Genomic DNA, 23,305 nt, shown 5'->3' with positions numbered 1-23,305 from the left:
ACTTTTTTTAAAAATCAATTTCTAGGACTTTTCATCAGCTTAGCAGGGGGGACAGTAAGAGACCCCATCTCCCTTTTCTCCATCTGTGTAACTGAACTGGATGAACCAGTTTATGGGGTTTATATACTGAGGTAGATGTAGTGGGTCTGGCTGAGCCAGAATTTATTTTCCCATAGCAGCCCTCATAGTGCTAGAGGCGTGTTGACAAAATACCATGTTTTGGCTACTCCTGAGCACAGCACTGTAACATTCCTCCTTCAGTCGAGGGCAAGATCCTGGGAGGGCACACAAGTGGGCCACCTGACCACACTGAGCAAGGGCATCTTCCATACCATACCCCAATACAGAAGCTCAGGCAAGGAGCAGGAAAAGCAGGCTGGCTGCCTGCTGACAACTGTTACATATGCTGGAGCTCTGCTCAGAGGAGTGGCTGACCATTGCTGCTTATGGGAAGCAGAGATTAACTGCCAGCCTCTGCTCATGCTGCTGGTGTTGTTTTCTTTTTCCTTTTTTGCATAAACTGCCTTACCACAACCCACCATTTCTGGTGGTATAGGATTTTTTTCTCCCTTCCACTTGAGTCCTGTCCCCAGCTGGGAAGTGATAAAGTGGCTGGGTGGGCATCTGGTCAAGGTGAACGCATCGCACCAGGGAAAGGCTGGATCACAGCACAAAGAGCCTCTGCCAGTGCACTGCAGGTGCTCCCACAGCAGCACAACTTGCACGGCAGACCACATCTTCCTTTCTCTCCTGCCTGAAGAATAAGGCTCTTACTGCTCTCACTGTTCCTATTACAGGCAACAAAACAAAGTTACTCTTCCAAAAATAAGTAAAATCTAAAAGAAAGTCATAGTAATAGTTGGCATTTTTAATTTAGGTTTGTTTTATTTAAGTTTAATGTTAATTCCATGCTGTGTTTCAGTAAGAACAATACAGATTCTGTATCTGTGGCTCCAGTCAGATATCCAGTAGTACAAATTAGCTTCAAGTTACACATACTGAACAAAAGAGGTTGAGCGAGCGAAGGGAGATGGGGAAAGGGGAGGGAGAAAGAAAAAATATTGAACACGCATGCAGGCTTATCAATGCCACCTTCAATGCTAACCTGCTTGGAGGGAAAGTAAAGAACAGGCAAGAATGAGCAGCCACGGATTGTTGAACTGTTACCAGCACCATGATTTTCAGCAACATTTCAGCAGTTTGGAAACTTCTGTTTTTATACAGTAAAACCACTACAATATATGTCCCAATGCAACCTGTAACTTCAAGCTGAACACCCAATTAAGTTGAAACACTGGTATAAAATTCAGTTTAAACAGTTATAAAAAAAAAGATGCCACGACGTGCGTGCCCTGCCTGGCCAGGACAAATCGCTCCCTGCGAGCCCGAGGGCCTTCAGGTGTCACATCCAGGGCTGATGGCAATACAAGACAGTAATGCTGAAGGAGTCTTTACGCAGTCCTGTTAGTGTCTTAAAGAACCTAAAAGCTGGCACCAGTAAAATCCACAGACATTCACTCTTGCCTTTAAGAACTTTTAAACTGTGTAAAAAAAAATAAAAATAAAGAAACCCAACAGGGCAGGAACCTAAATTCTGAGACCCAATGTAAAAGTCAGATTTGGTGGTTCTCAGAGTGACACTGAGGGTTTTTGTGGGGAAGGGGAAGGGTGGTCAGAGATGGGTTCTCTTGTTGGCCTTTGTGTCTCACTGGTTTTCATCTTCCACATCCTGCAGCGCTTCTTTATTCTGTTCTTCACCTACAAAAGTGGGTAAAAGTAAGGAAAATGTTAACTTTCAAAAATGAGACCTGCAGAAAGGCTTTAACAAGCATCTAGAGATTAAGAGTTTCATGCAAGTACACACACTCACTCTCACACTCAATACTGCCAGGTCCAGAGCAAACTGTTTCCATGGAAATTAAGCCTTGTAATCACCTGCCACCACCTCACACAGAACTGCAGCACAGGCCATTAGAACAAGGACTGTAGTGAGGACAAACAGAACTACCACCACTGAAAACTGACACTGTGCAGGTGATCCGTCCTGCTGAGCAGGGGCTGGACAGCCGAGACACAAATCATCAGAAAGGCTGGGGATCAACATCCTTCAATCAGAAAACACCTTCACAAACCCCTCATCTTTACTCCAGACAGCACCAAGGACAGCTACACTTGCTACAGAAATGAGACGAAACCAGGTTTTGGAAATTGAACTTTTTTCTGCCCAAGGTCCACTCAAGTCTCAACAACAGCAAACTACTTCAGGCAATTTTATACAGTAACACTGATGGCAGGTTATTACCAAGGGCATGAAAAAAACATCTCAAGGTCAACATGACAAGAAACCCTAGAGGAGGTTAGTAAAGAGAAACACAGTGGAATGAAATTTTCTTTTTAAAAACAGCCAGTTTGGACCTATTCAACCAGGCTGTGACGTGCAGTGGAACCAGGCCTGTCCATAAGGACTGCTGCAGTTTGGTTACACTCCAGCTGCCAGAGTGAAGCCACGTGACCCCCTCCCTGCACGGCTTGGCTAAAATTCTGCAGCAACAGGGAAAGTTTCAGGGACTTCAGCTGGTGCCATAACACATTCACAACTCAGTTACCTGGCAAGAGAGACTGAGAAAGTGTTTTCTTTACAAGTATCCTAAACCACAAAGCACAGTTATCTCCAAGGGCTATAAAGAGAAACTAGTAATTAAAAACTTAATCTAATCAAATGAGACTAATGGCTTCCAGCAGATAACCAGAATGCCTGCTCAGAGCATGTCCAGATTCACAGTTACCACCAGGTAAAATATGAAATAGATTTTGGAAGGGGTGGCCTAGGAACACAGGACATCTGACATTCAACAATAAAATTTATATATATAATTACATGACAGATCATTAAGAGACTGAAGCAGAGGACCTATCCCAGAAAGATGATTAAAAGATCTGAGCATGCTCTAACCAATGCACTTAAGCAAATACTCCTCTAACAGGCCATTGTGCAAGTACTTCTCATGCCCAAATAGTCTTAATATCCAGATACACAGCTCAGGTCCCACACGTGTGAGTTGTTTTAGATCACAGTCAAGCACGTCAGCCCCGGGCAGGGGTGGCAGGTCCCAGCCTGGCGGGACAGTGCCCAGCCCTGCAATGGCAGCACGGAGGCCAAGCGTTGTCAGCAGCAGGGACAGAGGCAGGCACGGTTAGTGACCAGGAAAATGACACTGAAAACTGCACTGAGCCAGGACAGACACTTACAAAGTAGAGCTTTTAGGAAATGAACAGCTGTTCCTTTAGGAATCTATACAGCAGGAAAGAAGGGGAAAACAGGAATCATATGGAGATGACATTACAAGCATGGAAATAAACTCAACACTCAACTCTGCCATGGAAAAAGCTATGGGAAATAGGATGGAAGTGCAGCAGCTGGTAAAGGCCTGGTTTTACAGAGTCATTCCCCTACGACCTGCACAGCTGAAATGGAAACAGGGAAAAGCTTAATGTGAAAGAACAAGTCCTTTTCAAGTCTCCCCCCACCCCTGGAAAACTGCTAATTGTACCACTATTGATTTCATTCTTCAAAGATTCTACTCCTTTGGGGAATATGGAGTTCTGGAAGCAGCAGCTGTAAATGCACTCCCTGAGCATACCAGCCTGGTGTGAGGAAATGAGGGAACTGAACTCTGCACCTCTGTCTAAACAAGCCGCATAAACACGTTTTTTTTTGTGGATCTGAAGAATTACAACACAATTTTAAATAGTTCTACAGTACTTTCAATTTTGTAATCATTATCTTTGTGGCACACATCGTAACCAGTAATGAGGATAATCTGAAATACTTTAGAAAGAAAAAAAAAGTCATTTTACTATGTTATGGAGCTAACGATGAAGCAAGAAATTCCAATCTTTTTCTATTCCAATGTATTTCCTTTTGCGAAATCTCAAGAGCTTTACAATAATCTTGCGGATCCATTACAATATACCAGATACATGAGACACATCACCCAGCTCACAGGCAAATCAAGAGCTTCTGGAAGATGTTTTAATGGCTTCCATCTCACAACAGTGACCCAGCCTTGGTACTGCACCAAAAGGGCTTTGACAGAGCACCAGGGTACTTGGCTCCATTAAAAAAAATTGAAGGTCATATCTTAAAAAGTGGGAACAGCAAACAAATTTCTTTTTCCCAACGCCTAATCATGGCAAGGAAGCACCTCCTGCCTCCTGAGGTGTTTAGAGAAGAGTCTGTACAGATCCATCCACGTGCTCCTGCACGACAAGATAAAATCTTACATCCTTGGAAGCAAGGCCTGTGCAAGAGCCTTAAGCACTGGGTTGTGGAGGAAACCAGGAGCCAAGACACCCCCCCACTTACAGTATTGCCAGTTCTGTCAACAGTATCAAGTGCAGAGCTAGAAGCTACTGAGGAACATTTCCAATCAAACCCATCCACGCTACAGGAAAACAGGTAGGCAGGAAAGAGTTACAGGATTCTACAAGAGCTTTTATATGGACACTACACCAATCAGGTACCCAATAAGGTACCCAATAAGGTAAGGCCTTCTGGCCACCCCGTGCTACGAGTAACCTCTTACTAGAAAACGCAGACAACACTTGGGTATTTATCTGAAGTTCAGCAGTGATCGTTCGAACCTCTGGGCATTCGTAAGGACACAAAATAGTTCAAACAGGACTGCTTTTGTTACCCCTCCAAGTTAAAAGTAACGAAGGTCACTTCTTCCCACTTGTCTCTCCAGGACATTAATTTTTACAAAAGTAAACCCGAGTTTTAACTTTCTAGATAGAGATTATGCTTAATTCACTACCAATAACCAGTGAAACAGAAGCTGTTAACTCAAAAACCCTAAAATTAGTACATTTTCACTTAGCATTGTACATGGAGGTGTCAAGAGTTCCAAAAAGTCCATTCAGTATGCCAAAGAAACCCCACCTGAATTTAAATACTATCAAATGTCAGTAATCAGAAGCAACCCATGTCCCACGCTCTGGTACTACCAGAGGACATATCTGGCATTTTCTCTGGCAACAGCCCACTTTGAGTCACAAACTGGCATTCTGACAGCATTAAAAGCAAGTACATTTCCCCAATATTTTTTTTTTTATGGCAACAAAGTATTTTATAAAATCATTTTACTCTATTCTTTGTACTCAATCCTTCATAAAAGATATGGAAGTGCTGTAAGGTGACTGATCAGTACGATGGCAGCAAACCACCCACTGAAATGCCAACAGAAATATGGAGTGACCTGAACAAAAGGAGAACTAGATCACCTCCAGTGTTTCCTCCTGCACTGGAAGTTCACATCTGGTTGAAATGACAACCACAGATGAACATGACAAGCCATAAAAAAGAAAAGATGGAGTCACTACTTTGAGAATAATCATACATGCCACGTAGGGAGGGAAAAGCAACTTTTTGAGAAGCTTATCAAAAGAAGTCAATGTCACCCCTATCACCTCATCCACTGTTTAAGTAGGACAGAAGAGCAGGAGGGTAAATTATCAGGAAAGACAAAATTAAACCATCAAACCCAACTACATTTCCACATTCTGTTTCCTGGGCAGAGGTCGGAAAGTGCAGCTTTTAGAGCAGGATTTACTCACCATCACCCTGCATGTCTGAAGTCCATAGTGTCAGGTTATCACGTAACAACTGCATGATAAGTGTAGAGTCCTTATAGCTTTCTTCACTCAGTGTATCCAGTTCTGCAATAGCATCATCAAAAGCTGCTTTTGCCAACCTGTAAGGGCAGAACAAGATCAGATTTAACCAATATTGCTAAACAGAATCCAAAAGCACAAGTTAACCCCATGTCTCAGCACACCCATCATCTAGTCTGGCAGCATGACATCCACAGCTCCTGTAACAAATTTTGGTGTTATTTAACAGCGTTTAGATGTTCATCCAAATATCTCCCATCTTAAAAACCATTCCTCTTGTGTGCTTAAGAATTTTTTAAACAAGAATATTGATTTACTAAAAATTTCTATATCTTGCTGTACAACTGACAGGTCTGCTAAAAGCCTGAAAAAAGTGTATCACACGACCTGCAGTGACAAGAACAGAAGACAAACAGTATTTGCTTCAATCAACACTTTTGCACTCATAAGCACCAAAGCCCCACACATAAGCCACTGTCACTCTATATATGCTCACAGGTCACAGAAATCAGTAATGCCACCCCTCCAAGCTTGTGCAATAGGCAACACGAAGAGAGGCAAGTTAAATCATCTCAGACTTTTGGCAGTTGAAGGGCATGCACAGAGTTCAACTGGTAAGCTCCTGAACTGACATAAGCAGATCAAATCAAAGTTATCACTATTCTACTTCTCATACACAATCTACTCCCACACGAACACAGGCGTCTGGTCTGAAAAGAAAATGGCAAAGTTGAAAACCCTCCCAGTGTTTCCACTGAGGAAAAGCAGTAACGCAAGTAGCGACCACTTCCGGCCTGTCTGGTGCTCACACAGCATTTCCCCACGTTCCCAGTCACTACGTACCTGCAGGCACGATCAGGAGAATTAAGAATTTCATAGTAGAATACAGAGAAGTTGAGCGCAAGTCCTAAGCGGATGGGATGTGTTGGCGGGAGTTCTGTCATTGCAATATCACTAGCAGCTTTGTAAGCCACCAAGCTATTCTCTGCCGCTTCCTTCCTGTCATTTCCAGTGGCAAACTCAGCCAGATACCTATGGTAGTCCCCCTTCCTGAAAACAGAGGCAGGAGAAGTCAGTAAACCTCATCTCCCCACCAGACACTAAATTAACGGCTTAGTTCTGAAACTGATGGTTATATATTCACACACCGAGGACCTGCTGCTGAATTACTGTCTAGACAACACTGCGTTACAGAGTTTTAAATCATCACTACATGACAATTGTCTGTCTGCCTTATCTTCTTCTCTTTACGAGGAAAGCAGAAAACACGGAAGCAGCGATGTCATTCCTACATTAGTAGCTCAATTAAAGCAAACTGTTGTTTCTTACATTCAAGAGCTGCACAACAGTTTACATGAAGTCATCATGACCTCATTTCAAACAACTCTATCCAAAACCACGTAATGAGGAAGACATTGACACCTCCAATGCAGTCAAGAAGGGACACTGGTTACACATAACTGAACTGCCCTTTCTAGAAGAAGATATTGTGGTTGAGTGGGCAGAACACACATGCACAGCTACTTTATTTGTCTCCATGACAGGTACAGTAAGAGGCCCTTTCCTCTCAAGAACATACTTACATTTTGTAATAGAAAACCTTGGACTCGCCAGTGTTAGCTGCTGGAATGAGGTGCTTGTCCAGTACATCCAGAATGTCGCAACAGATTAACTTCAGTTCAGTCTCAACCTAGTAATAAAAATAAAAACACAATGCCAAATTAGAAGAGGGGGTGAGGTTAGGGTTAGGGTGAAGTTAGCACATAAGAGTAAGAGCTATTTGAGAAATATCAAACAAGTAACATCATAAAATTCCAAAGAGGGGTAGGACAGGAGAAAAATAAAATTCAGCTGCTCCATAGGTACATTAAGCACAACAGTTCTGCACAATTAGCTGGCAAGAGGCAAGTCTGAGGTGAAGAAGTGTGTAACTTGCTGCCTTAAAGACTGTGGAGAAAAAGACTCCAGGCCAATTTAGCAGGAGATTAAGATAAGAAGAACAGAAGCTTTAATGAGCCATGCTGGACTTACAAATTCCTCAGAAGCCATCTTGCTAGACCATTGCATTAAGTTTGTCTCAGGATGTTAACTCCTTACTGCCAGGCTTGCACAATTCAGTTCCTTACATTTTTGATCCTGGAAGGCTGCCCTTGAAGTGGTAACAGTGAAGGGGACGACTTGAAGGTTAATTAACATGAATCAGCTGAACTCCTTTACACCCCAGCATTAAACGGCACCCTCAGAACAAGTTTCTAGTGACTACTTGGAGGCAAAGTTCTGACAGGAGAAGCCTTAAGACAAAACTCATGGAGTACAGAACAGAATAAAGATGTAAAAGCAAACAGAAAGGTCAGATACAAGATGAAAACAAACTCCAGAAGCAGGCAAAAAAGACAAAGAGCACAGCACCTTGGCAAAAAAGCAGAAATTACCAACTCTATCAGTGAGATCCGCGGCCAAAAGATCCAGTATATAAACCCGTATTTAAAAACAGAACTTGCATTTTAGTAGTGAGAATTGAAAATATAGTCACGACCTTCATTTTTTCTAGTTTCAAATATAAAGCAAGGTCTGTATGAGGTTGGGTTTTAGCAGTTTCACACCTGAAAGCAAAGAAACTAAGCACACCCAAAAAAGCTAAAAACCGTCCTCTGACATCAGCATCGCCAAAACCTGAGCCTCCCATGTCATTCCAGCAGAAGTGGCTGGTTTAAGTGCAGACAATCACCTCTTGCTGCTTTTTCATGATTTCACAGTAACTTGAACCTGCAGCTGAAGACAACTCTGGCTCAAGCGAATTTCATATAAAGTAGATATTTTTCAAGCAAAGGCATCAGTATCAGTTACAAGCAACTACCCGAAACTGCATGTCTGAGGTCACAAGAGCAGCCCCACATAGCCCACCATACCTTCCTGTCCTCCCATCCAAGCAGTTTGACTTCCTCCTTTCTTCAAGCATTTTCCTTGCCATGTAATACGTTAATCACCATGAAGCTCCCAAACCTGTTAGGGCTTGTAACCACACCAGCTATACCCAAAAGCCGTTAAAATTATAGATCCAAAGTAAGTATTAAACTGGCACACCCCCCCCTCCCAATTTATACAAAGTAACAGATTTGCTAAAGTTTTAGATAAATTAAATCAACAGCAAATTTCATGTACAATGTCAGAACGCCCTGACATTCAGAGGATCAGCCACTATACTTAAGGGTTATGTGACAAATGCTTAAGGAAGTTGCTGAAATATGGTCACTTCAGGAATCTACTCCATATATTCTTGGGCTACAATATAAAACCTTTGGCCAGCAGTCAGTTTCTGCAAACTTCTTTCCTCCTGATCCTCTTTTTCAGTGACTTCTTCTGCAGAGAAGTCTTCAGCAAAACTGCAAAGAATTAAACCAGTTTCTAATCCTCTTTAGTTAAATAACTATACATGTACAAACTTCTATGTCATCTCAGACAGACCTTTCCAGCTTTGCTTAAAGGATCAGTCATGTAACTTAGCAGAAATCAGTTCCTGTCCAGAGCAATATAAATGTCCTGGCCAAGCTTAATTTAAAAAGATTTAATATAAATCAAGGTGATTAAGAATAAAACAAAAAACCACAACAGAACCCTAAGAGCTCTTGTACAAAAAGGATCTGTTCCAGAGAAGAGTGGCTCAGCAAGCTCTGCAAACCAGCAAACCAGCACAAGAGCCCACACTAAACCTGTTCAGAGCATTCCCAACATGTAGATTTAGGGTCTATCACCATTCCAACTCCAAATATGACACCTGGTACTACAGGATCTGACCAGCAAGGAAGGACTGCTCATTCCAATGGGTGCCCAGAAGCTGGCTTACTCAGATCCCAGCTGAGACCTCAACTCTGAAGACACATAAGACTGTAAACACAGGTGATCTAAGGAAAATAAGCAAACTTACTCATTGTCTAACCTGTCTAAGAGGAGGAGATGGAGGAGAGAGCCTGTCAGCTGCTCCAAAATACAACCCAAGTTTTAAGTCAGAGTACTAAAAACACACATTCCATTCCCACTTGCTACATGTGCAGAAGATGTTGAGCACCTGTACTACGCTTTGGGGGATTTGGTTTGACCACAAGGAAGTGAACTGCACTGTGTGCAGCCACAGCCCAATTCATCTTCTCAAGGAGGAAGAACACAAGTCTCAGTGTGCCCTAGTCGCAGAGATGCAGCCAGATGAGAGATCTGGGAGGAGGGAAGTTCTCATTTTGTGTCTCCAAATGGCCACAAGACCCGGGAGAACAGCCTTGCCTACAAAGGAAGCAAGTAAGTGGCATTCTCCCCCATGGCTATGGATGTGTTTTGCTACATTTATCTGAAGTGGCTCAGGTAGAGGCACAGACTGGTGTCTTCCATCACCTCTCAGTTGCCTGGTTTATGCCTCACTAAAAACCAGTCTGGCTCTGCCCTCTCAATACAGCACCCTTTGAGTTCTGTCCCAAGACACACCCGTTAGTAGCTCAAAAAAAAATAACCCAAACACCAACATGAGCCAATTATAATAAATACTGATGCAGATCAAACCCACTCACACTCTCCTTATAGCAGATGCCAACTCACAGCAACTCTCTCAGCAGCCACTAACAGGATCTAGTCTTCAGCTACAGATGATATGCAGAACCTCTTGAAAAACTCTCTAAAGCCAAGCAGACACATCGAATCTTTCTTCAGTACAGAAACCACGTGACAGTTCTCACTGCACTCCTCCACCTCAAGCAACTGTGAGAGATGTTCCCTTTAAGGATTTAACAGCTGAAGACATTGTTGGCATGACACTGCACTTTGTGTGGCCCCTCTCTCCTGATACCTCAAGGACTATGTACAGCCATTTCTCGCTCTCCAGTCCAGCACAGTACTTGGCCTCTTTACAAAGACAGACGTAGAATAATGCCTATTTCTACAGTCTGTTCAAAACAAAAAAAATGTCTTTTCACCATTAATGGATCTTTGGCAGAAGACAGTAACTGCCCACAAAATCTTGTGCAGAAGAAACTGGAAGCACACAGTATAGGACAAATTTAACCAACCATTAGATAGCTATTCTTCTGTTAGAAAAGACTGTAGATATCCATCAAGAGAAGGTATTTGGGACTGTATGTAACTGGCAGACTCTCAGCCCACCACCATGCCAGCACAGAATTAGAAACGTACTAGAAACTTTAACAATTTTGCTGAGCAAAAGAAAACCTGTGAATCAAAAGTATGCCAGAGCCATTGCTGAGAGATTTTCAAGCCAACATCATTTCCAGTGGTAGTAAATTAATCAGTGCCAAGTGATGCAATAGACTCCACTGTTTCTCTGGCAGTGAAGATGTGAACCATGTGGAGGCACCTTTCCTCAAATAATGGAGATTAAGTCTCTGCAGAAATGTGTGGGATTGAAACAGTATGGGAGTATGCCTGCTCCATGCTAAACCATCACCTAGGGAAGGGGAGAGAGGGAGGAACAACAACTCCCTGTTCTAATAGCTGAAGGTTTCATTAGCCCTTACCAATGAAAGCCAAAGCTTGCTCCAAGTTCTCCATTTCAGGCAAAGCTGCACACACTGACTAGTCAGCATGAAGGTATGTGGATCAATATTCCCCCTCTCAAGAGAGTGAAAACAGCAAGGCCCTGGAGGTAGTTACATGTGCAAGCTTCACAGCTGAGATGACCATGACATCTTAGCATCCACCATCCTCAGGAACATGGAGTGATAAGAGACAAGGCAAAGGAGCCAAGAATAGCACTAAAGATCCTTCCCCACCAGCATTTTAACCATTAGTATTTTGAACTCTGTAGGACAGAGAATTGGAATCACACAAAGCATCACTGTACGATCCAAAGCAACTTTTATCAGAAGTGGAAGCTTAACAGCCAAACACCTCCTTTAACAGTGTTAATAAAAACAAAAGTCATTTGGAAAAAATCAGGTTCAAGGGGAAAGAAGACCTTCTGAGCATGTGCAGCCTTGAGTAAGCAGGGAGGAAAAGGTGCCAGCACAGTTCATATTCTTGGCAGAGCTGTTGATGCACTAATAGAAAAGGTCTCCCTCTCTTGAGTCTACTGCCCTTTTCAGTGTTTACACAAAAACACCCAACCGTTCCCCTCCACTAAGGATATTTGTTCTCCAGATAAGCAATAAACTCCATCCTTTCAAAACTGTCATCCTATTACAGGTGATCACACTGCAGGCAGTCTGGATCACCAGGGCAGTTTAAGGCAAGGGTACCAAAACTGGACTGCAACCAAATGACATTGTGCTGTGAGACCAACTACATCTTACCATTTGCCGATATTCCCGAATCATTTTTAATTTGTCTTCTCCACCTTTGTTTTCTTCTTTCTGTTCAATGCTGCTGATTATTCTCCAGGAAGCTCTTCTGGCTCCAATCACATTTTTATACGCAACAGAAAGCAAGTTTCTTTCTTCCACTGTCAATTCCACATCCATTCCAGCCACTTTCTTCATTGACTCAACCATTTCTAGGAGGAAAAGGTCAGGCAATTATTTTCTGTCAGCTGAAGCATCTTTCAAACCATTCAACACCAGTCATACAATAATGACAGCTTATGAAATTAGGCTTCCTCCTCCTTTCACCCACACTTACTCCTCACTTTTACACTGGAGAATTCCAAACAAATCCATCAGCACATACGCAAAGGAAGCATCTGATGTTCATTTAAATGCATTTGACAAGGGTCCCCAAAAATTGTTTAAAGTTAGTTTAGTTTTTGGGGTTTTTTTTGGTCCTTGGTTTGGGTTGTGTTTGCTTTTATAACAGGAAAAAAAGGATTTAGCAGCAAGAACATTTTTCCACAGTGGATATCAGTTATCAATACAATCCTACAGGAATGTGTGCTCTTCAAAGTGCTTCAGAGCACAGTGAGAAAAGCATGACCAAATGTAACCTGGCTCTTGGCACAGTCAGGATAAACTGAAAAATTACAGAATGCCCTGCTAATTTGTCAACTGGAACACAGCGTAACATGGTAGGTAATTAACAAAAACAGAAGGAGGAGTACTGTTATTAGGGAAGTGACTCAAAGTTGTAAGAGGAATCTCCAAAAGAAAAATTTGGTGCTTGGAGATGTAACAAAAACAGTAATCCTAAGGGTACCCAGGGCAAATGTACCTACCCATGCCAAGCGGTCACTTACACGAACCGTGAATTAACTTGTATTTTCATTTTAAGCCTGTTGAAAAGGACTTCTAAACCTGAGGTTAAAACAACTACTACCAAATACAGCTTTCCTATGCTCTAGTGGAAGCAAAAGATTGAACTACTCAAGGAAGGTTATGATCCTTTCATTACCTAACCACATTATGATTGCTTGAAACACATGAGAAAACTGGTGTTAAATATCCCCTGAGAGCGTAGTATGAGACACCCAGGGCTCAGTGCTCTGTCCTGCCACACAGTGCTCCAGTTCATTCAGCACTTTCCTTCCAGCTCCTAGAACCAGTGGGAATCCCGCAGACAGAAAACATGACCATAATGAATGAGACTAAGCCCCAGCTACCACATCTCAAGAGAACAACAGTGTCACTGCTACCTGCCAGGCAGAGAGGGACGCTCGGCTGACACGTTCCCTTCCGCCAAAGGTAAAACTACAAGTTAAGTTATGCCTTCCCTAACATGATGCCCTGCTACTGTTCTGTGGCCTATTTCCCTTGCTCACTCATCATCCTTTCCATCATTTTGTCTCCTTATGTTCTGCAGTGTCATGGCAGCACAGGCAATGGCAAAGTAATGAAGCTTAACTGTCATTTTTTAACCTCAGGTGTCAAAATCACAATTTAAACAGGAATAAGCTATTTCAGCAATGCAGACTGTAAGGCTCAATCTTTCCCTGGTAAAAACAAGGTTATCAGTCTCCAACAGCTCTCCACATGCGTAGGCCAAAGTTTTAGAATGGCTCTTAACAGAAGTGGGGAAAAAAAATCTCTACCAGTAGATTTTGCTTCTCAAAATCACAGAATTCTCTACCACTCTGAAGATCTTTAGTCTAACAAACACACATGGGTTTAGACAGGTGGCAAGCTTAATGAACCAAGATCTCAACAAATCTATCTCATTAGATCTTCTCCAAAGTTACAAAAGCCAGAGGAAACTGAGTAACACTAAAACCTCTGAAACTGGCAGGATTCTGAAGAACACCACACTTTTTCAATTACAATTGCAACCCTGTACTCTGACCATCACACACCAACTCCTGGGTTTACAGAAGATCCTGCCCTTCTTTAAAAACAGTTTATATTATTGTGTTTTAAGCACTGGCATTAACTACAGAGCACTTCAATGATACTACTGGGGATGCTACTACAGTATTTTTATAGAAAACCTGCTTCTAAATGAAGAGAACCAAGAACTATTTACACCTACCTCATGTAATAAATATATTAATTAGTCCAGAAGTGTGGAGGTTGAGAAACGTGTATCGTAACAGTTTCCAAAATCTTTTGGCCTGTATCAGAAAATTGCAACAACTGGGGAAAAAATGGGCATATTTTATCAACTGTATTACAGCCTCCTTCACAAATCTCTTCCTTGTAAGAATTTGTCTAATGTGGAAATTAAAAAGGAAGAAACTATACACAAGACTTGCTGTTCCCCATAAATAAGCATGCGATTCTCAGAGTACACTCAAGCATTATCATTACAGATTCATCAACTGCTTGGCTTCTGCAGCATTTTATCCGTTATTTGCCTAAACATTTTGAAACAGAGGTCCAACACCTCTGTGCACTGCATGACAAATCCAATGCAAGCTGAGCAGTCACTGGTCCAGAGGCATGTCCAAGCACCAGTCCTGTGGGAAGCACCTCTGTCAGCACTTATTCCCCCTGCTCCACCTGCTGCAAAGGTGGTCATTAACTATCCTCTATCCACCAAAACCATGGAAACACTGGAGCCACCTGCTCAGAACTACTACTATCTTAAAGCAGGCCTTATCACCCCAACATTTTTATGATTGAGTTGTTAGGAACTCAGACTCTCTGCCAAGCGACAGTCACTGAGAACAAGATGCTGGGGGCTGGGGGAGTACCTGAGGTTTTCTTCATTTGTCTTGAAGCACAAAACCTTCCAGTTTTACCAACTCCTCATACTGGGTACACAACCTCTGAATACAAAAGGAATTCCCGATACATGGGACTGAAAGGTCTTCTCTTCAGAATCTTAATCCTATTACTTGTTAACTACACAACTACAGATTAGAATCCCACCCATAAGCCTAAAATATACAAAACTATAATGATGCCCACATAATTTTGCCAAGTTCCTACATTCTACTTCTATGATTTAAAATGCTGGCTTCTCATTGCAAACACTGCTGACTCCGCTCCAGCCGCTGCTGACTACCAGGAGGGACACACATACACAGCTTGGAAAGCATGAAGTTTGGACAGTGGTCACCACTACACTGACAGCCACCTACAAGAGATTTTCAAGACAGCAAGGGACATGACTGGGGATGGGGTACTTAATGTGAAAGCCAAAAAATAAGCCTTACTCTAACCTAAAATGTAAAGGGCAAGTTTTACAAGTGTGAGAAGTACACGTTTCATAACCATCTACTGGGGCTGAGCTACAGGAGTTGAAGAAAGGGTTAGGGTTAGGGTTGTGCTGTGCAAGTACTCACAGTAGGTCACAAAGTAATGATTGCCTCTCCAAAAGACAGAGATTAGAAACTACGTGTTCACTGCTTCTTAAACTCTAGAAATCCAAGAAACTCAGGGGAACTGCAATGTCCTTGTGTAAGGAAATACGGAAATGGGAGATGTACAACAAATTTAGTGGAAATACTAAAAACCTTCCCAATATAGGAACAAAACAAGAACAGCAGACCCTACCAAAGGAAAACCCACTATCTGATAGTTCTACCAAAATCCCTGCAATAACAGAAACCACTTGGCCTAAACAAAGGCTGATGCACTGAAGAGAACCAGTTGGGGCAAAACTACAGCATTTGCAACCTCTAGCTGGGGTCCCACGTAGTGCCTCACAGTTTGAGATGGTTGGTTTTATGATGCACCTCATTATATACTGTACAACCCCTTCTCACGCTTTCCAACAGTACACAGGATCTACTTCAACCTTACAGCTGAAGCAAGTATCCCTTGCCACCACACTGGTTCAACACTACAACAGGAAAAACAATAGCAAGAAAATCTCTCAGTGCTGTGTTTCACTTCCAACAGAGGAACTACTTAAGTGAGAAAGCTCACTGAAATAAGACAGAAAAAGAACTTGTTGAGTAAAGGTGGAATGGAGATGACTTGATGGTCATCACAGCCAAAGCACATGAACCTTAGGAGAACCCAAAAGGTAGAATTCTTAAGTATTTATGGAGAATAGCAGAAGCACTGTCCTAACTCTCCATTAAGACGTCAGCAGCAGATCAGAAAAAGGAAACTGTGTTTTAAATTTAATCCCTTCTACTGCCGTAATCTAAAGGCAGTAAAGCAGAACAAGTTTTTCAAGTTTCTAAGCTGTTACCCAGTATCTATTTCAGCATTTCAAGACCTAAAAGCTCCGAGTATCCCAGTTTGCTGTGAGGACGTGAAGAACACAGTGAAAAACAGTCTTCCCATGTGTCTGCCACAGATGATCGGGCACTGTAACCAGTATTCAGAGAGGACTTCATACAAGTATTAGTCTTGTAGTTGTTCATTCTTGCAATGAACAAAAGATGATCAGCAACAAGTATCTGACTCTAAACTGTAATCTCTCAGTTAAGACCTCACCAGCAGCAGCAAACACAAAGCGGCCAGTACTATTAATCTGAGAAGGGCTCCAACAGATGGTCAAGAAGAACTACAAAACCATTAACTTGACATTCACCAGCGGTCAAATCAAAGGTCAATCACTGTACTGTAGAGCAAGGCCTTTTGTAAACTCAAGTAATGTCTCACAATCTACTGGAATGCTTTGAATGAGGCAAGCACATGGACAAGGAAGACATGCTTGACATAGTCTACCTGGATTTCCCAAAGGCATTCGCAAGGTCCCTCACCCAAGGTTCTTTAAGGACCTCAACTGCCACGGGATAGAAAAGGGAGTCCTCACATGGATAAACACTAGGCTGAAGGACAGGAAACACGGTATGCATGTAAGACTGAAATGTTCAGAACAGAGAAAGAACACCAGTGGAATCAAGCAAGGATCTGTGCTGGGAAACGTATTAACACTTCGAACTGATCCAGCAAAATGGAATCATATGGTAAGTACTAACTTAGGAGTAGTAGCAGCAGACAGCTAAGAACAAACAAACAGAACTGAAGAAACAGAAGTAAGTGTATTTTATTCAATAAGTGACGACTGTAACTGTTTAGATTAATGCCCACAGATTGCATTCCTCAAAACTGCATATTCCACCTGGCACCAGTGCGTATCACCCTATTTAATGAGTTCCAAATTCAAGCCAAGAGAAAGTAGGTCTCATCTTCCATCCATCAGGAACTCTTCTTCTAAACACTCTCTTACATTATCTGCATTAGGTTTTTCTCTTAATAAATCCAGTGCTTGACAAGCAAGACTTAAGGGGATGGCTAAACCCATTCCCAAGCTCACACGCAGGAGAGAGGATGGCTTTCCCCCTATCCCTATCAATTCCCTCATGCCAGCTCAACACTCCTCTGACCTCTCAACTGGCTGATTCAGGTCACCAGCTCAGACAACAACTACTCAGGGAAAAAAAATTAATCTTGCTTCTAATTTAGAGAAGTGAACTCGTTTTCAGCGTCAGACTAGAACCCAAGTAAACAGAAGCATTCCACACTGACCACCATGAAGAAGTTCTATACAAACAAGCACAAAGGAATCTAACAGGTAGATCCAAGAAGTTAAGACAAGCAACAGGCAGAGATGGGAAAAAACCCACCCAAAACCAGAATAATATCCATCCAGCACAGTGGCTTTGATTATTATTTTGTGAAGGAAGCAGAGTTATGCTGCTATTCCTTGTGCAAGGTTTACCAGAGCTGGTGCAGTCAAAACACTTCAACCATCTGATTGCTTGACTCTGCAACAGACATTACTACGAAACACACCTGCACCCTCATACACTTGGAGAAACACACAGGTTAAGGCCAAGTTATCCAGACAACAGTGGGACTTTCTGCATCATCAGTCCTACGGACTATCGCAGGTTCCTCCTGCAACAAGCACATCATTTCTAAATCATGATAATAATCTCTTCAAACTGTGAACATAAATTAAGAGGGTTCCCCGGTATTCCTAACACACATTACAGCATGAAAGCAAACATGTACAGACTGCACCTCATCATACACTTCTCTGCTTGACTGAGATCTGCTACTTAGTAATGTTCTAACACAAATACTCAGTGCAATGGACACCAGTTCGCCTTCTGGGCTCCTCGCAGAAAACCAAACCATCCAGTTATAGAATTTTGCCTCCTTTGGTTGCTCTTGGTACACCTCAGGAAATTCAAGAAGGCCATTACAGACAAAGGCCCTATCCCACACAACTTCTCACGATCACAAGTAAATTTATGTCCCAGTATGTACAAGTGTTATTTAAAAAAATGAACAGTCTTATTCCTCCAACGCTGTCTTGGCCACACAGCTCTTAAGATTCCTACAGTTGTCAGGGATATGCTGAGATTTTTCTGCCTTGTAGCATTTTCACATCTAACCAGTTCAGAGAGCCATACCCCACGTCACTACAACAGTACAGACAGGGTAAGTGGCAACCAGTAATGGGGGGAACTCAAAACACTTGCTTGACATTTGCTTGAAAGAGACTGATCATCTGCAAATTGAAATTAATAAGCAACTTAAATTCAAATTAGTGACTTAGTTTACTGATTGCTTCTTCATTAAGCTCTAAAACGAAGGCCTGTTACTATGAAACAATTTTTTCAACAAGGTGTTCAAATCTTGACTTGAAACCACTGCCGCACACGCTGCCCTCACAGTAAAAACACGTCTCCCTGATGGGCAATTTACAAAGACATAGGGAGCCAGCTGGCAGCTTGCTGCATTAAATAGCCAAGAGACCTGTCAAACATGCATGGCTTGGGTTTTTAACTTCTCTGTACTATGACCTGGTTTTGAGAGGGAAAAACTCTATCTATTTCACCTCACTTTAGTTATATACTTCAAGACTTATGGCACAAAGCAGCTGTTTAAAGCATAGAATTTTTTTAGTCTGATTAAAACAAAGCTGTTACCCAGCTTGCACAATGAGGAAGAGCTTTCAACATTCAGCAGCAGCGTACAGCAATCCAGATCCAACCTCTTGATATAAAAAACTCAAATGTTAGGATGGTAATTTCACAAGACAACACAATGTTACTTACTGCAATTGTTTTCCAAAAAAGGAGACCATTTAGAGTTACAGGTTCTTCAACCAAAGACAATTTTCGAAAGAACAGCAGTAAGTGGGATTTCTCACAAAGCTTCCTGTACTACAAGTAAGCTGCCTGGCATTTTGTGATCTGCCATGACATGCCTAAGCAGGTCTGTGAAGATATTAAGAGATTTGGGTGTCTGACTATCTCTAGAGATCAGGGTTTAAGTGCTACTTACACTGCAAAAGTACCTAGAAAGTTGTCCTCTTAATCTAGGCCAACATTCTGAGGCCAATACAGATACAGGACTAGACTCCCAACCATTCACAAACACAGCTCCTAAGACTTCCTGAATTTCCTAAGTAGGTTAGGCAAGTAACACCAAAGAAACCACAGTTGGATGCTCACCATAAGTGCTGCTATAAATGCCAAGAGCAATGCATAAATAGAAATCCACCACATGGGCTCCAGGAGAAAGAAGATGGGCCAGAACTTGACACTATCCTAACATCAAACACAAAACCTGTCACACTCATATTACCCAAGAGATTTGTATTCCAACATATTTGCAGACAGTACTTACCATCACCTCATTTTACATGTGTCAATCAGTAACTGCGACCTCACAACTGTGTACCTCAAAGATCAAACTAAGGAGCAAAATTAAGTTTAACTCATACTGTGACCACACTGCTTCCCAAAGCATTTTGTTCACAGAATTATTTGTCAGTCTTAGCTATGGTCTTGGCAGAACTGCATTATTTCATATAAACAAGAACAAATTATGCCAATAATTTCTAATTTTTGCAGCTGAACAAGAACACAAAACTAGATGATGAAACAGTACCTACAGTACTTTTTCTGGACACGAGCCATGGACATGGACACGAGCAATGTGAAAATGCATTTAGAACAGCTGGCAGAATTAGAGGGCTCACCTGAAATATATTTACCAAACTTGATTCCTAAAAGCTCTGGAAGTCTAAAACACACAGCAGTGATCTAAACAAAGCAACTTTTAAGTTTAGTGCTCCCTCTTAAATTGTAACAAGTCTCATTACCAGTCAGAAGCAATACAGCAGAGCAAGTCTTCCACATTTTGCTCTAGGCAGCTTGTTCAGCAAATATTCCCAGTACTTTTGGTAGAACCAAAAGTCCACCAAGGGAAATGCTGAATCAAGGCAATAATGCCTACTAATCAATTTTTATTAGCTGACAGGAGGTTTGCACTGCATTTCTGTACCATGGAGGAAGAGTCTAATTACCTTCTGAAGAAATGATTTCCTACTGACTTAAGAAAACCCCAGAAAGAAAGTAATGCCTCAAGAGCTCCCAAGGATAACGAATTCTCCAGGATGCTGGCCAAGCATCTAACTGGGGTTTCCCCTCAAACCAAAGCCAACGCTTCCAGTTGCACTGACTGTTCTGTTCCACAGCAGGCAGAGAACCCTTCCCTCTTGCACACCTCCCGTGGAATACAGAACATGTGCCCCGCTGCCCGAGGCAATGACATTGGACCCCAATACCAGGGTTTGGGGGGACATATTTTCCTTTAAGTCCTTCAGTTGTTACGGAAAGCGCTTGACTGCTCTCATATAGTGGTATCATTTGTTCTACCTTATTGCTCTATCGGAGCTATAACTGAAAGTCTTACTTAGGCCTCCTTTATGTTGTAGTTTGTTTTCCTCCCCAAAATGTGCATTTTTCAGATGTTCTGCAATGGTGTCACCAGAATTTTTTTAAGCACAACTCAGTAAAAATTTGTCATTTGGTGAAACCTTGGTCACGTTGTCTATGAAATTTATAAACAGAAAGTACCCACAGCGTTTTCCTACCTCTAAATGCAGTGTAACTGCATTCATGCTTTCCACATGCAAGGGTTATTTATTTCATTTTAAATGAATAATCATAGCTCTTGGGGCAAAGTAACAGTCCCAGAAGAGTAACATCGTGGAGAAAATTAAAGGCCCCTTCTATTGTATGCAGGGGAACCGTGCTTAAAGGAACAGTTGCAAGACAGACGTCTTTGGGCCAAGAGACCACTCAGGGTTGCCAGTTCCTCCCCCCTACCACTTTTTGCCCAGATGTTAAATGATCAGGTATATTTAATGATCAGGGACAGCACACAAGCTTAAAAGGGAAAAAGGATGAAAAGCAGATGCTGGAAAAGTAAAATGATCTGTCATAATTTCTACCACATAATGAAAGCATATGCGTTTTCTTCAGGCACTGAATCATGTACTCCATCCCTGCAAGGTGAGCGCTCGCTCTCTCTGGGTTCGCCAGGGGCAGCACATCTGCAGCCGGGGGTGAAGGCACAGAAAGAAGCACAGCCCTGCCCCCCGGGATCCCACCCAAGCCCGGCCGGCGAGGGGCGCGGGTCGGGCCCCCCACCATGGGCGTTGTCTGCGGCGAGCCGCCCTCGCCCCGCGCGGCCCGGCCGGGGAGAGCGCCGGGCCCAGCCCGGCCAGAGCGCGCGGAGCCGGGAGGGGCAGCCGGGAGGGGCAGCCGGGGCTCTTTGTGGGCTCCCCGAGGCGGGGGCGGCTCCCCGCCCCTCGCCCCCCCCCGTTTGGACTCGTCCTTCGCGGCCGCCATTTTATTCCCGGCTCCTGCCGCCACCGCCCCCCGCCCGGGGCCCCGCCCCAGCCCAAGACACCCCCTCGCCCGGGCCCCCCATCCCCGGTTCCACCGGCGCCTCGGGGCGCTCCCCGGCGCCATTTTGTGTGCACCCCCTCCTCCGCCCCTGCCCCTCTCCCCCGCCCCGCCGCCATTTTGTGGCCGCTCCCTCCCTCCCTCTTCCCTTGGTCGTGCACGGCCTCCCGAGCCCGCGCTCACCATCGTAGCGCTCAGCCTGCTCAGCCAACTTGGCCTGATAGACAAGGTCCTCCCGATCGTCCATGTCCTGCGGGCGGGGCGGCGCGGAGCGGATGGCAGCCGATGGGTCCGGGGGGCTCAGCAGCTACCAGCTCGCTGCTCTCCGGGCAAATATGGCGGCAGCGCCTCCTCCCGCTGCATCCGGGCACTCCCGCGGGCACGCGCATGCGCCCCGCCGCTCCCATGGCAACGGCGGCTCCCTGGCAACGGGCGGAGGGCGGGAGAAGAGGAGGGAGGAGCCGGCGCGGAGCGCTGGTGGTTGGGCAGCGGGCCCGGCCCCGCTCAGGCGCGGGGTTGCCCCAGGATCTTTCTCTGCCCTCACACGCTGACAATACAAATAGTATTACCCCTCTGTATTACATCTACTACACTATCATGTTACATGTAGTAATATGTTACATATACGTGTAGGTGTGTGTGTGTGTATAGAAAATATATATCCACATATATATGTGATATACATACATACAGTATTACACATAGTATATTATAGTCTGTATTGTATTCCAAATAGAATTCCCCTTTTGTATTCTTGTATAAATCACGGCGTATGCTCCTCACATAAAGGTGAGCCTACAACCAAAGAGCAGACAGTCAGTCAGAGCTTTCTGCTGCCTCTCCAGGGTGTTGGCTCAAGAGAAATATCACCCCCAATGCTATGTCTGACATAGGATATGGTAATTTCACAGTTCTAAGAGGCTAGAAAATCTAAAAATTAAAATGGACAGATCCACAGGGGTGCTTCTGGGGAAAAAAAAAGCATATATTTAAATAACAGGTAATGCCTCAATTTCTGAAATCAGAATGATTTCAGAAGAGTAAGAGGATGGATTATGCTTGGCTGGCATGAACTTGATCTTCAAAATCCCCCATCCCTGGAAGGAATCCCCCATCCCTGTATAAGGCCAGGCTGGATGGGGCTTGGAACAACCTGGTCTCGTGGAAGGTGTCCCTGCCCATGACAGGGGCTTGGAACGAGATGAGCTCTGAGGCCCCACCCAACCCAGACCATCCTGGCGCCCTGTGATTTGCTCAGGGTAGCTGTAAATTAACTGCTGTCTGTCTTCCCAATAACTCCCAGGTGTGCGGGCTAAGGATGCTCGGCCCTCCAGAGGCGAGAACTGCACAAAGACCGTGGTAGATTTTGCCGGCACAGACTGCGCCAGCCCTGGCACCTCCAGGACGTGGATCAAGTATCCCATTTCTTGTATTGTGCCCATTAATCGGGCTCCTGATGGGCGACTGAGGGCACACCCCTAAAGAACCATTTAAAGCACTTTTTCAATAGTTTACTGTTTCCCAGTGCAAGCTTTAGAGTATGCAAACTTAACCTTACAGTTTTCTTATGAATAAGTCTAAAAATGTAATGGAATGATTTTTGTATCACTGCCTAGTCCAGGGTCTGTTTCCATGGGGCATTGTGGTCCCCTTTTT

General features: G+C 43.5%; 1 protein-coding gene across 1 annotated transcript; it reads right to left on the bottom strand.

Moving 5' to 3' along the window:
- Window positions 1-847: 847 nt before the first annotated feature.
- Window positions 848-22,031, bottom strand: YWHAE (tyrosine 3-monooxygenase/tryptophan 5-monooxygenase activation protein epsilon). Its single transcript, XM_071574770.1, has 6 exons — window positions 21,833-22,031; window positions 11,964-12,163; window positions 7,257-7,363; window positions 6,517-6,723; window positions 5,617-5,753; window positions 848-1,758 (listed from the first exon to the last, which is right to left on the bottom strand). The coding sequence occupies exons 1-6, from the start codon at window positions 21,894-21,896 to the stop codon at window positions 1,706-1,708; spliced, it is 768 nt and encodes a 255-aa protein (XP_071430871.1). The 5' UTR covers window positions 21,897-22,031; the 3' UTR covers window positions 848-1,705.
- Between the last annotated feature and the right edge of the window lie 1,274 nt (window positions 22,032-23,305).

This window comes from Pithys albifrons, chromosome 21 (assembly GCF_047495875.1).
Source record: "Pithys albifrons albifrons isolate INPA30051 chromosome 21, PitAlb_v1, whole genome shotgun sequence".
Classification (NCBI taxonomy): Eukaryota; Metazoa; Chordata; class Aves; order Passeriformes; family Thamnophilidae; genus Pithys; species Pithys albifrons.
This window is presented reverse-complemented; position numbering and strand designations above follow the sequence as displayed.

Bases quoted from the DNA above. Each gene is read 5' to 3' on its own strand.
- YWHAE (XM_071574770.1), bottom strand. From the start codon at position 21,896: ATGGACGATCGGGAGGACCTTGTCTATCAGGCCAAGTTGGCTGAGCAG. The intron at 12,164-21,832 runs GTGAGCGCGGGC...TTTTCCTCCTAG, and splicing joins GCAGGCTGAGCGCTACGATG to AAATGGTTGAGTCAATGAAG. The intron at 1,759-5,616 runs GTGAGTAAATCC...CCACTTTTGTAG, and splicing joins TTCAGACATGCAGGGTGATG to GTGAAGAACAGAATAAAGAA.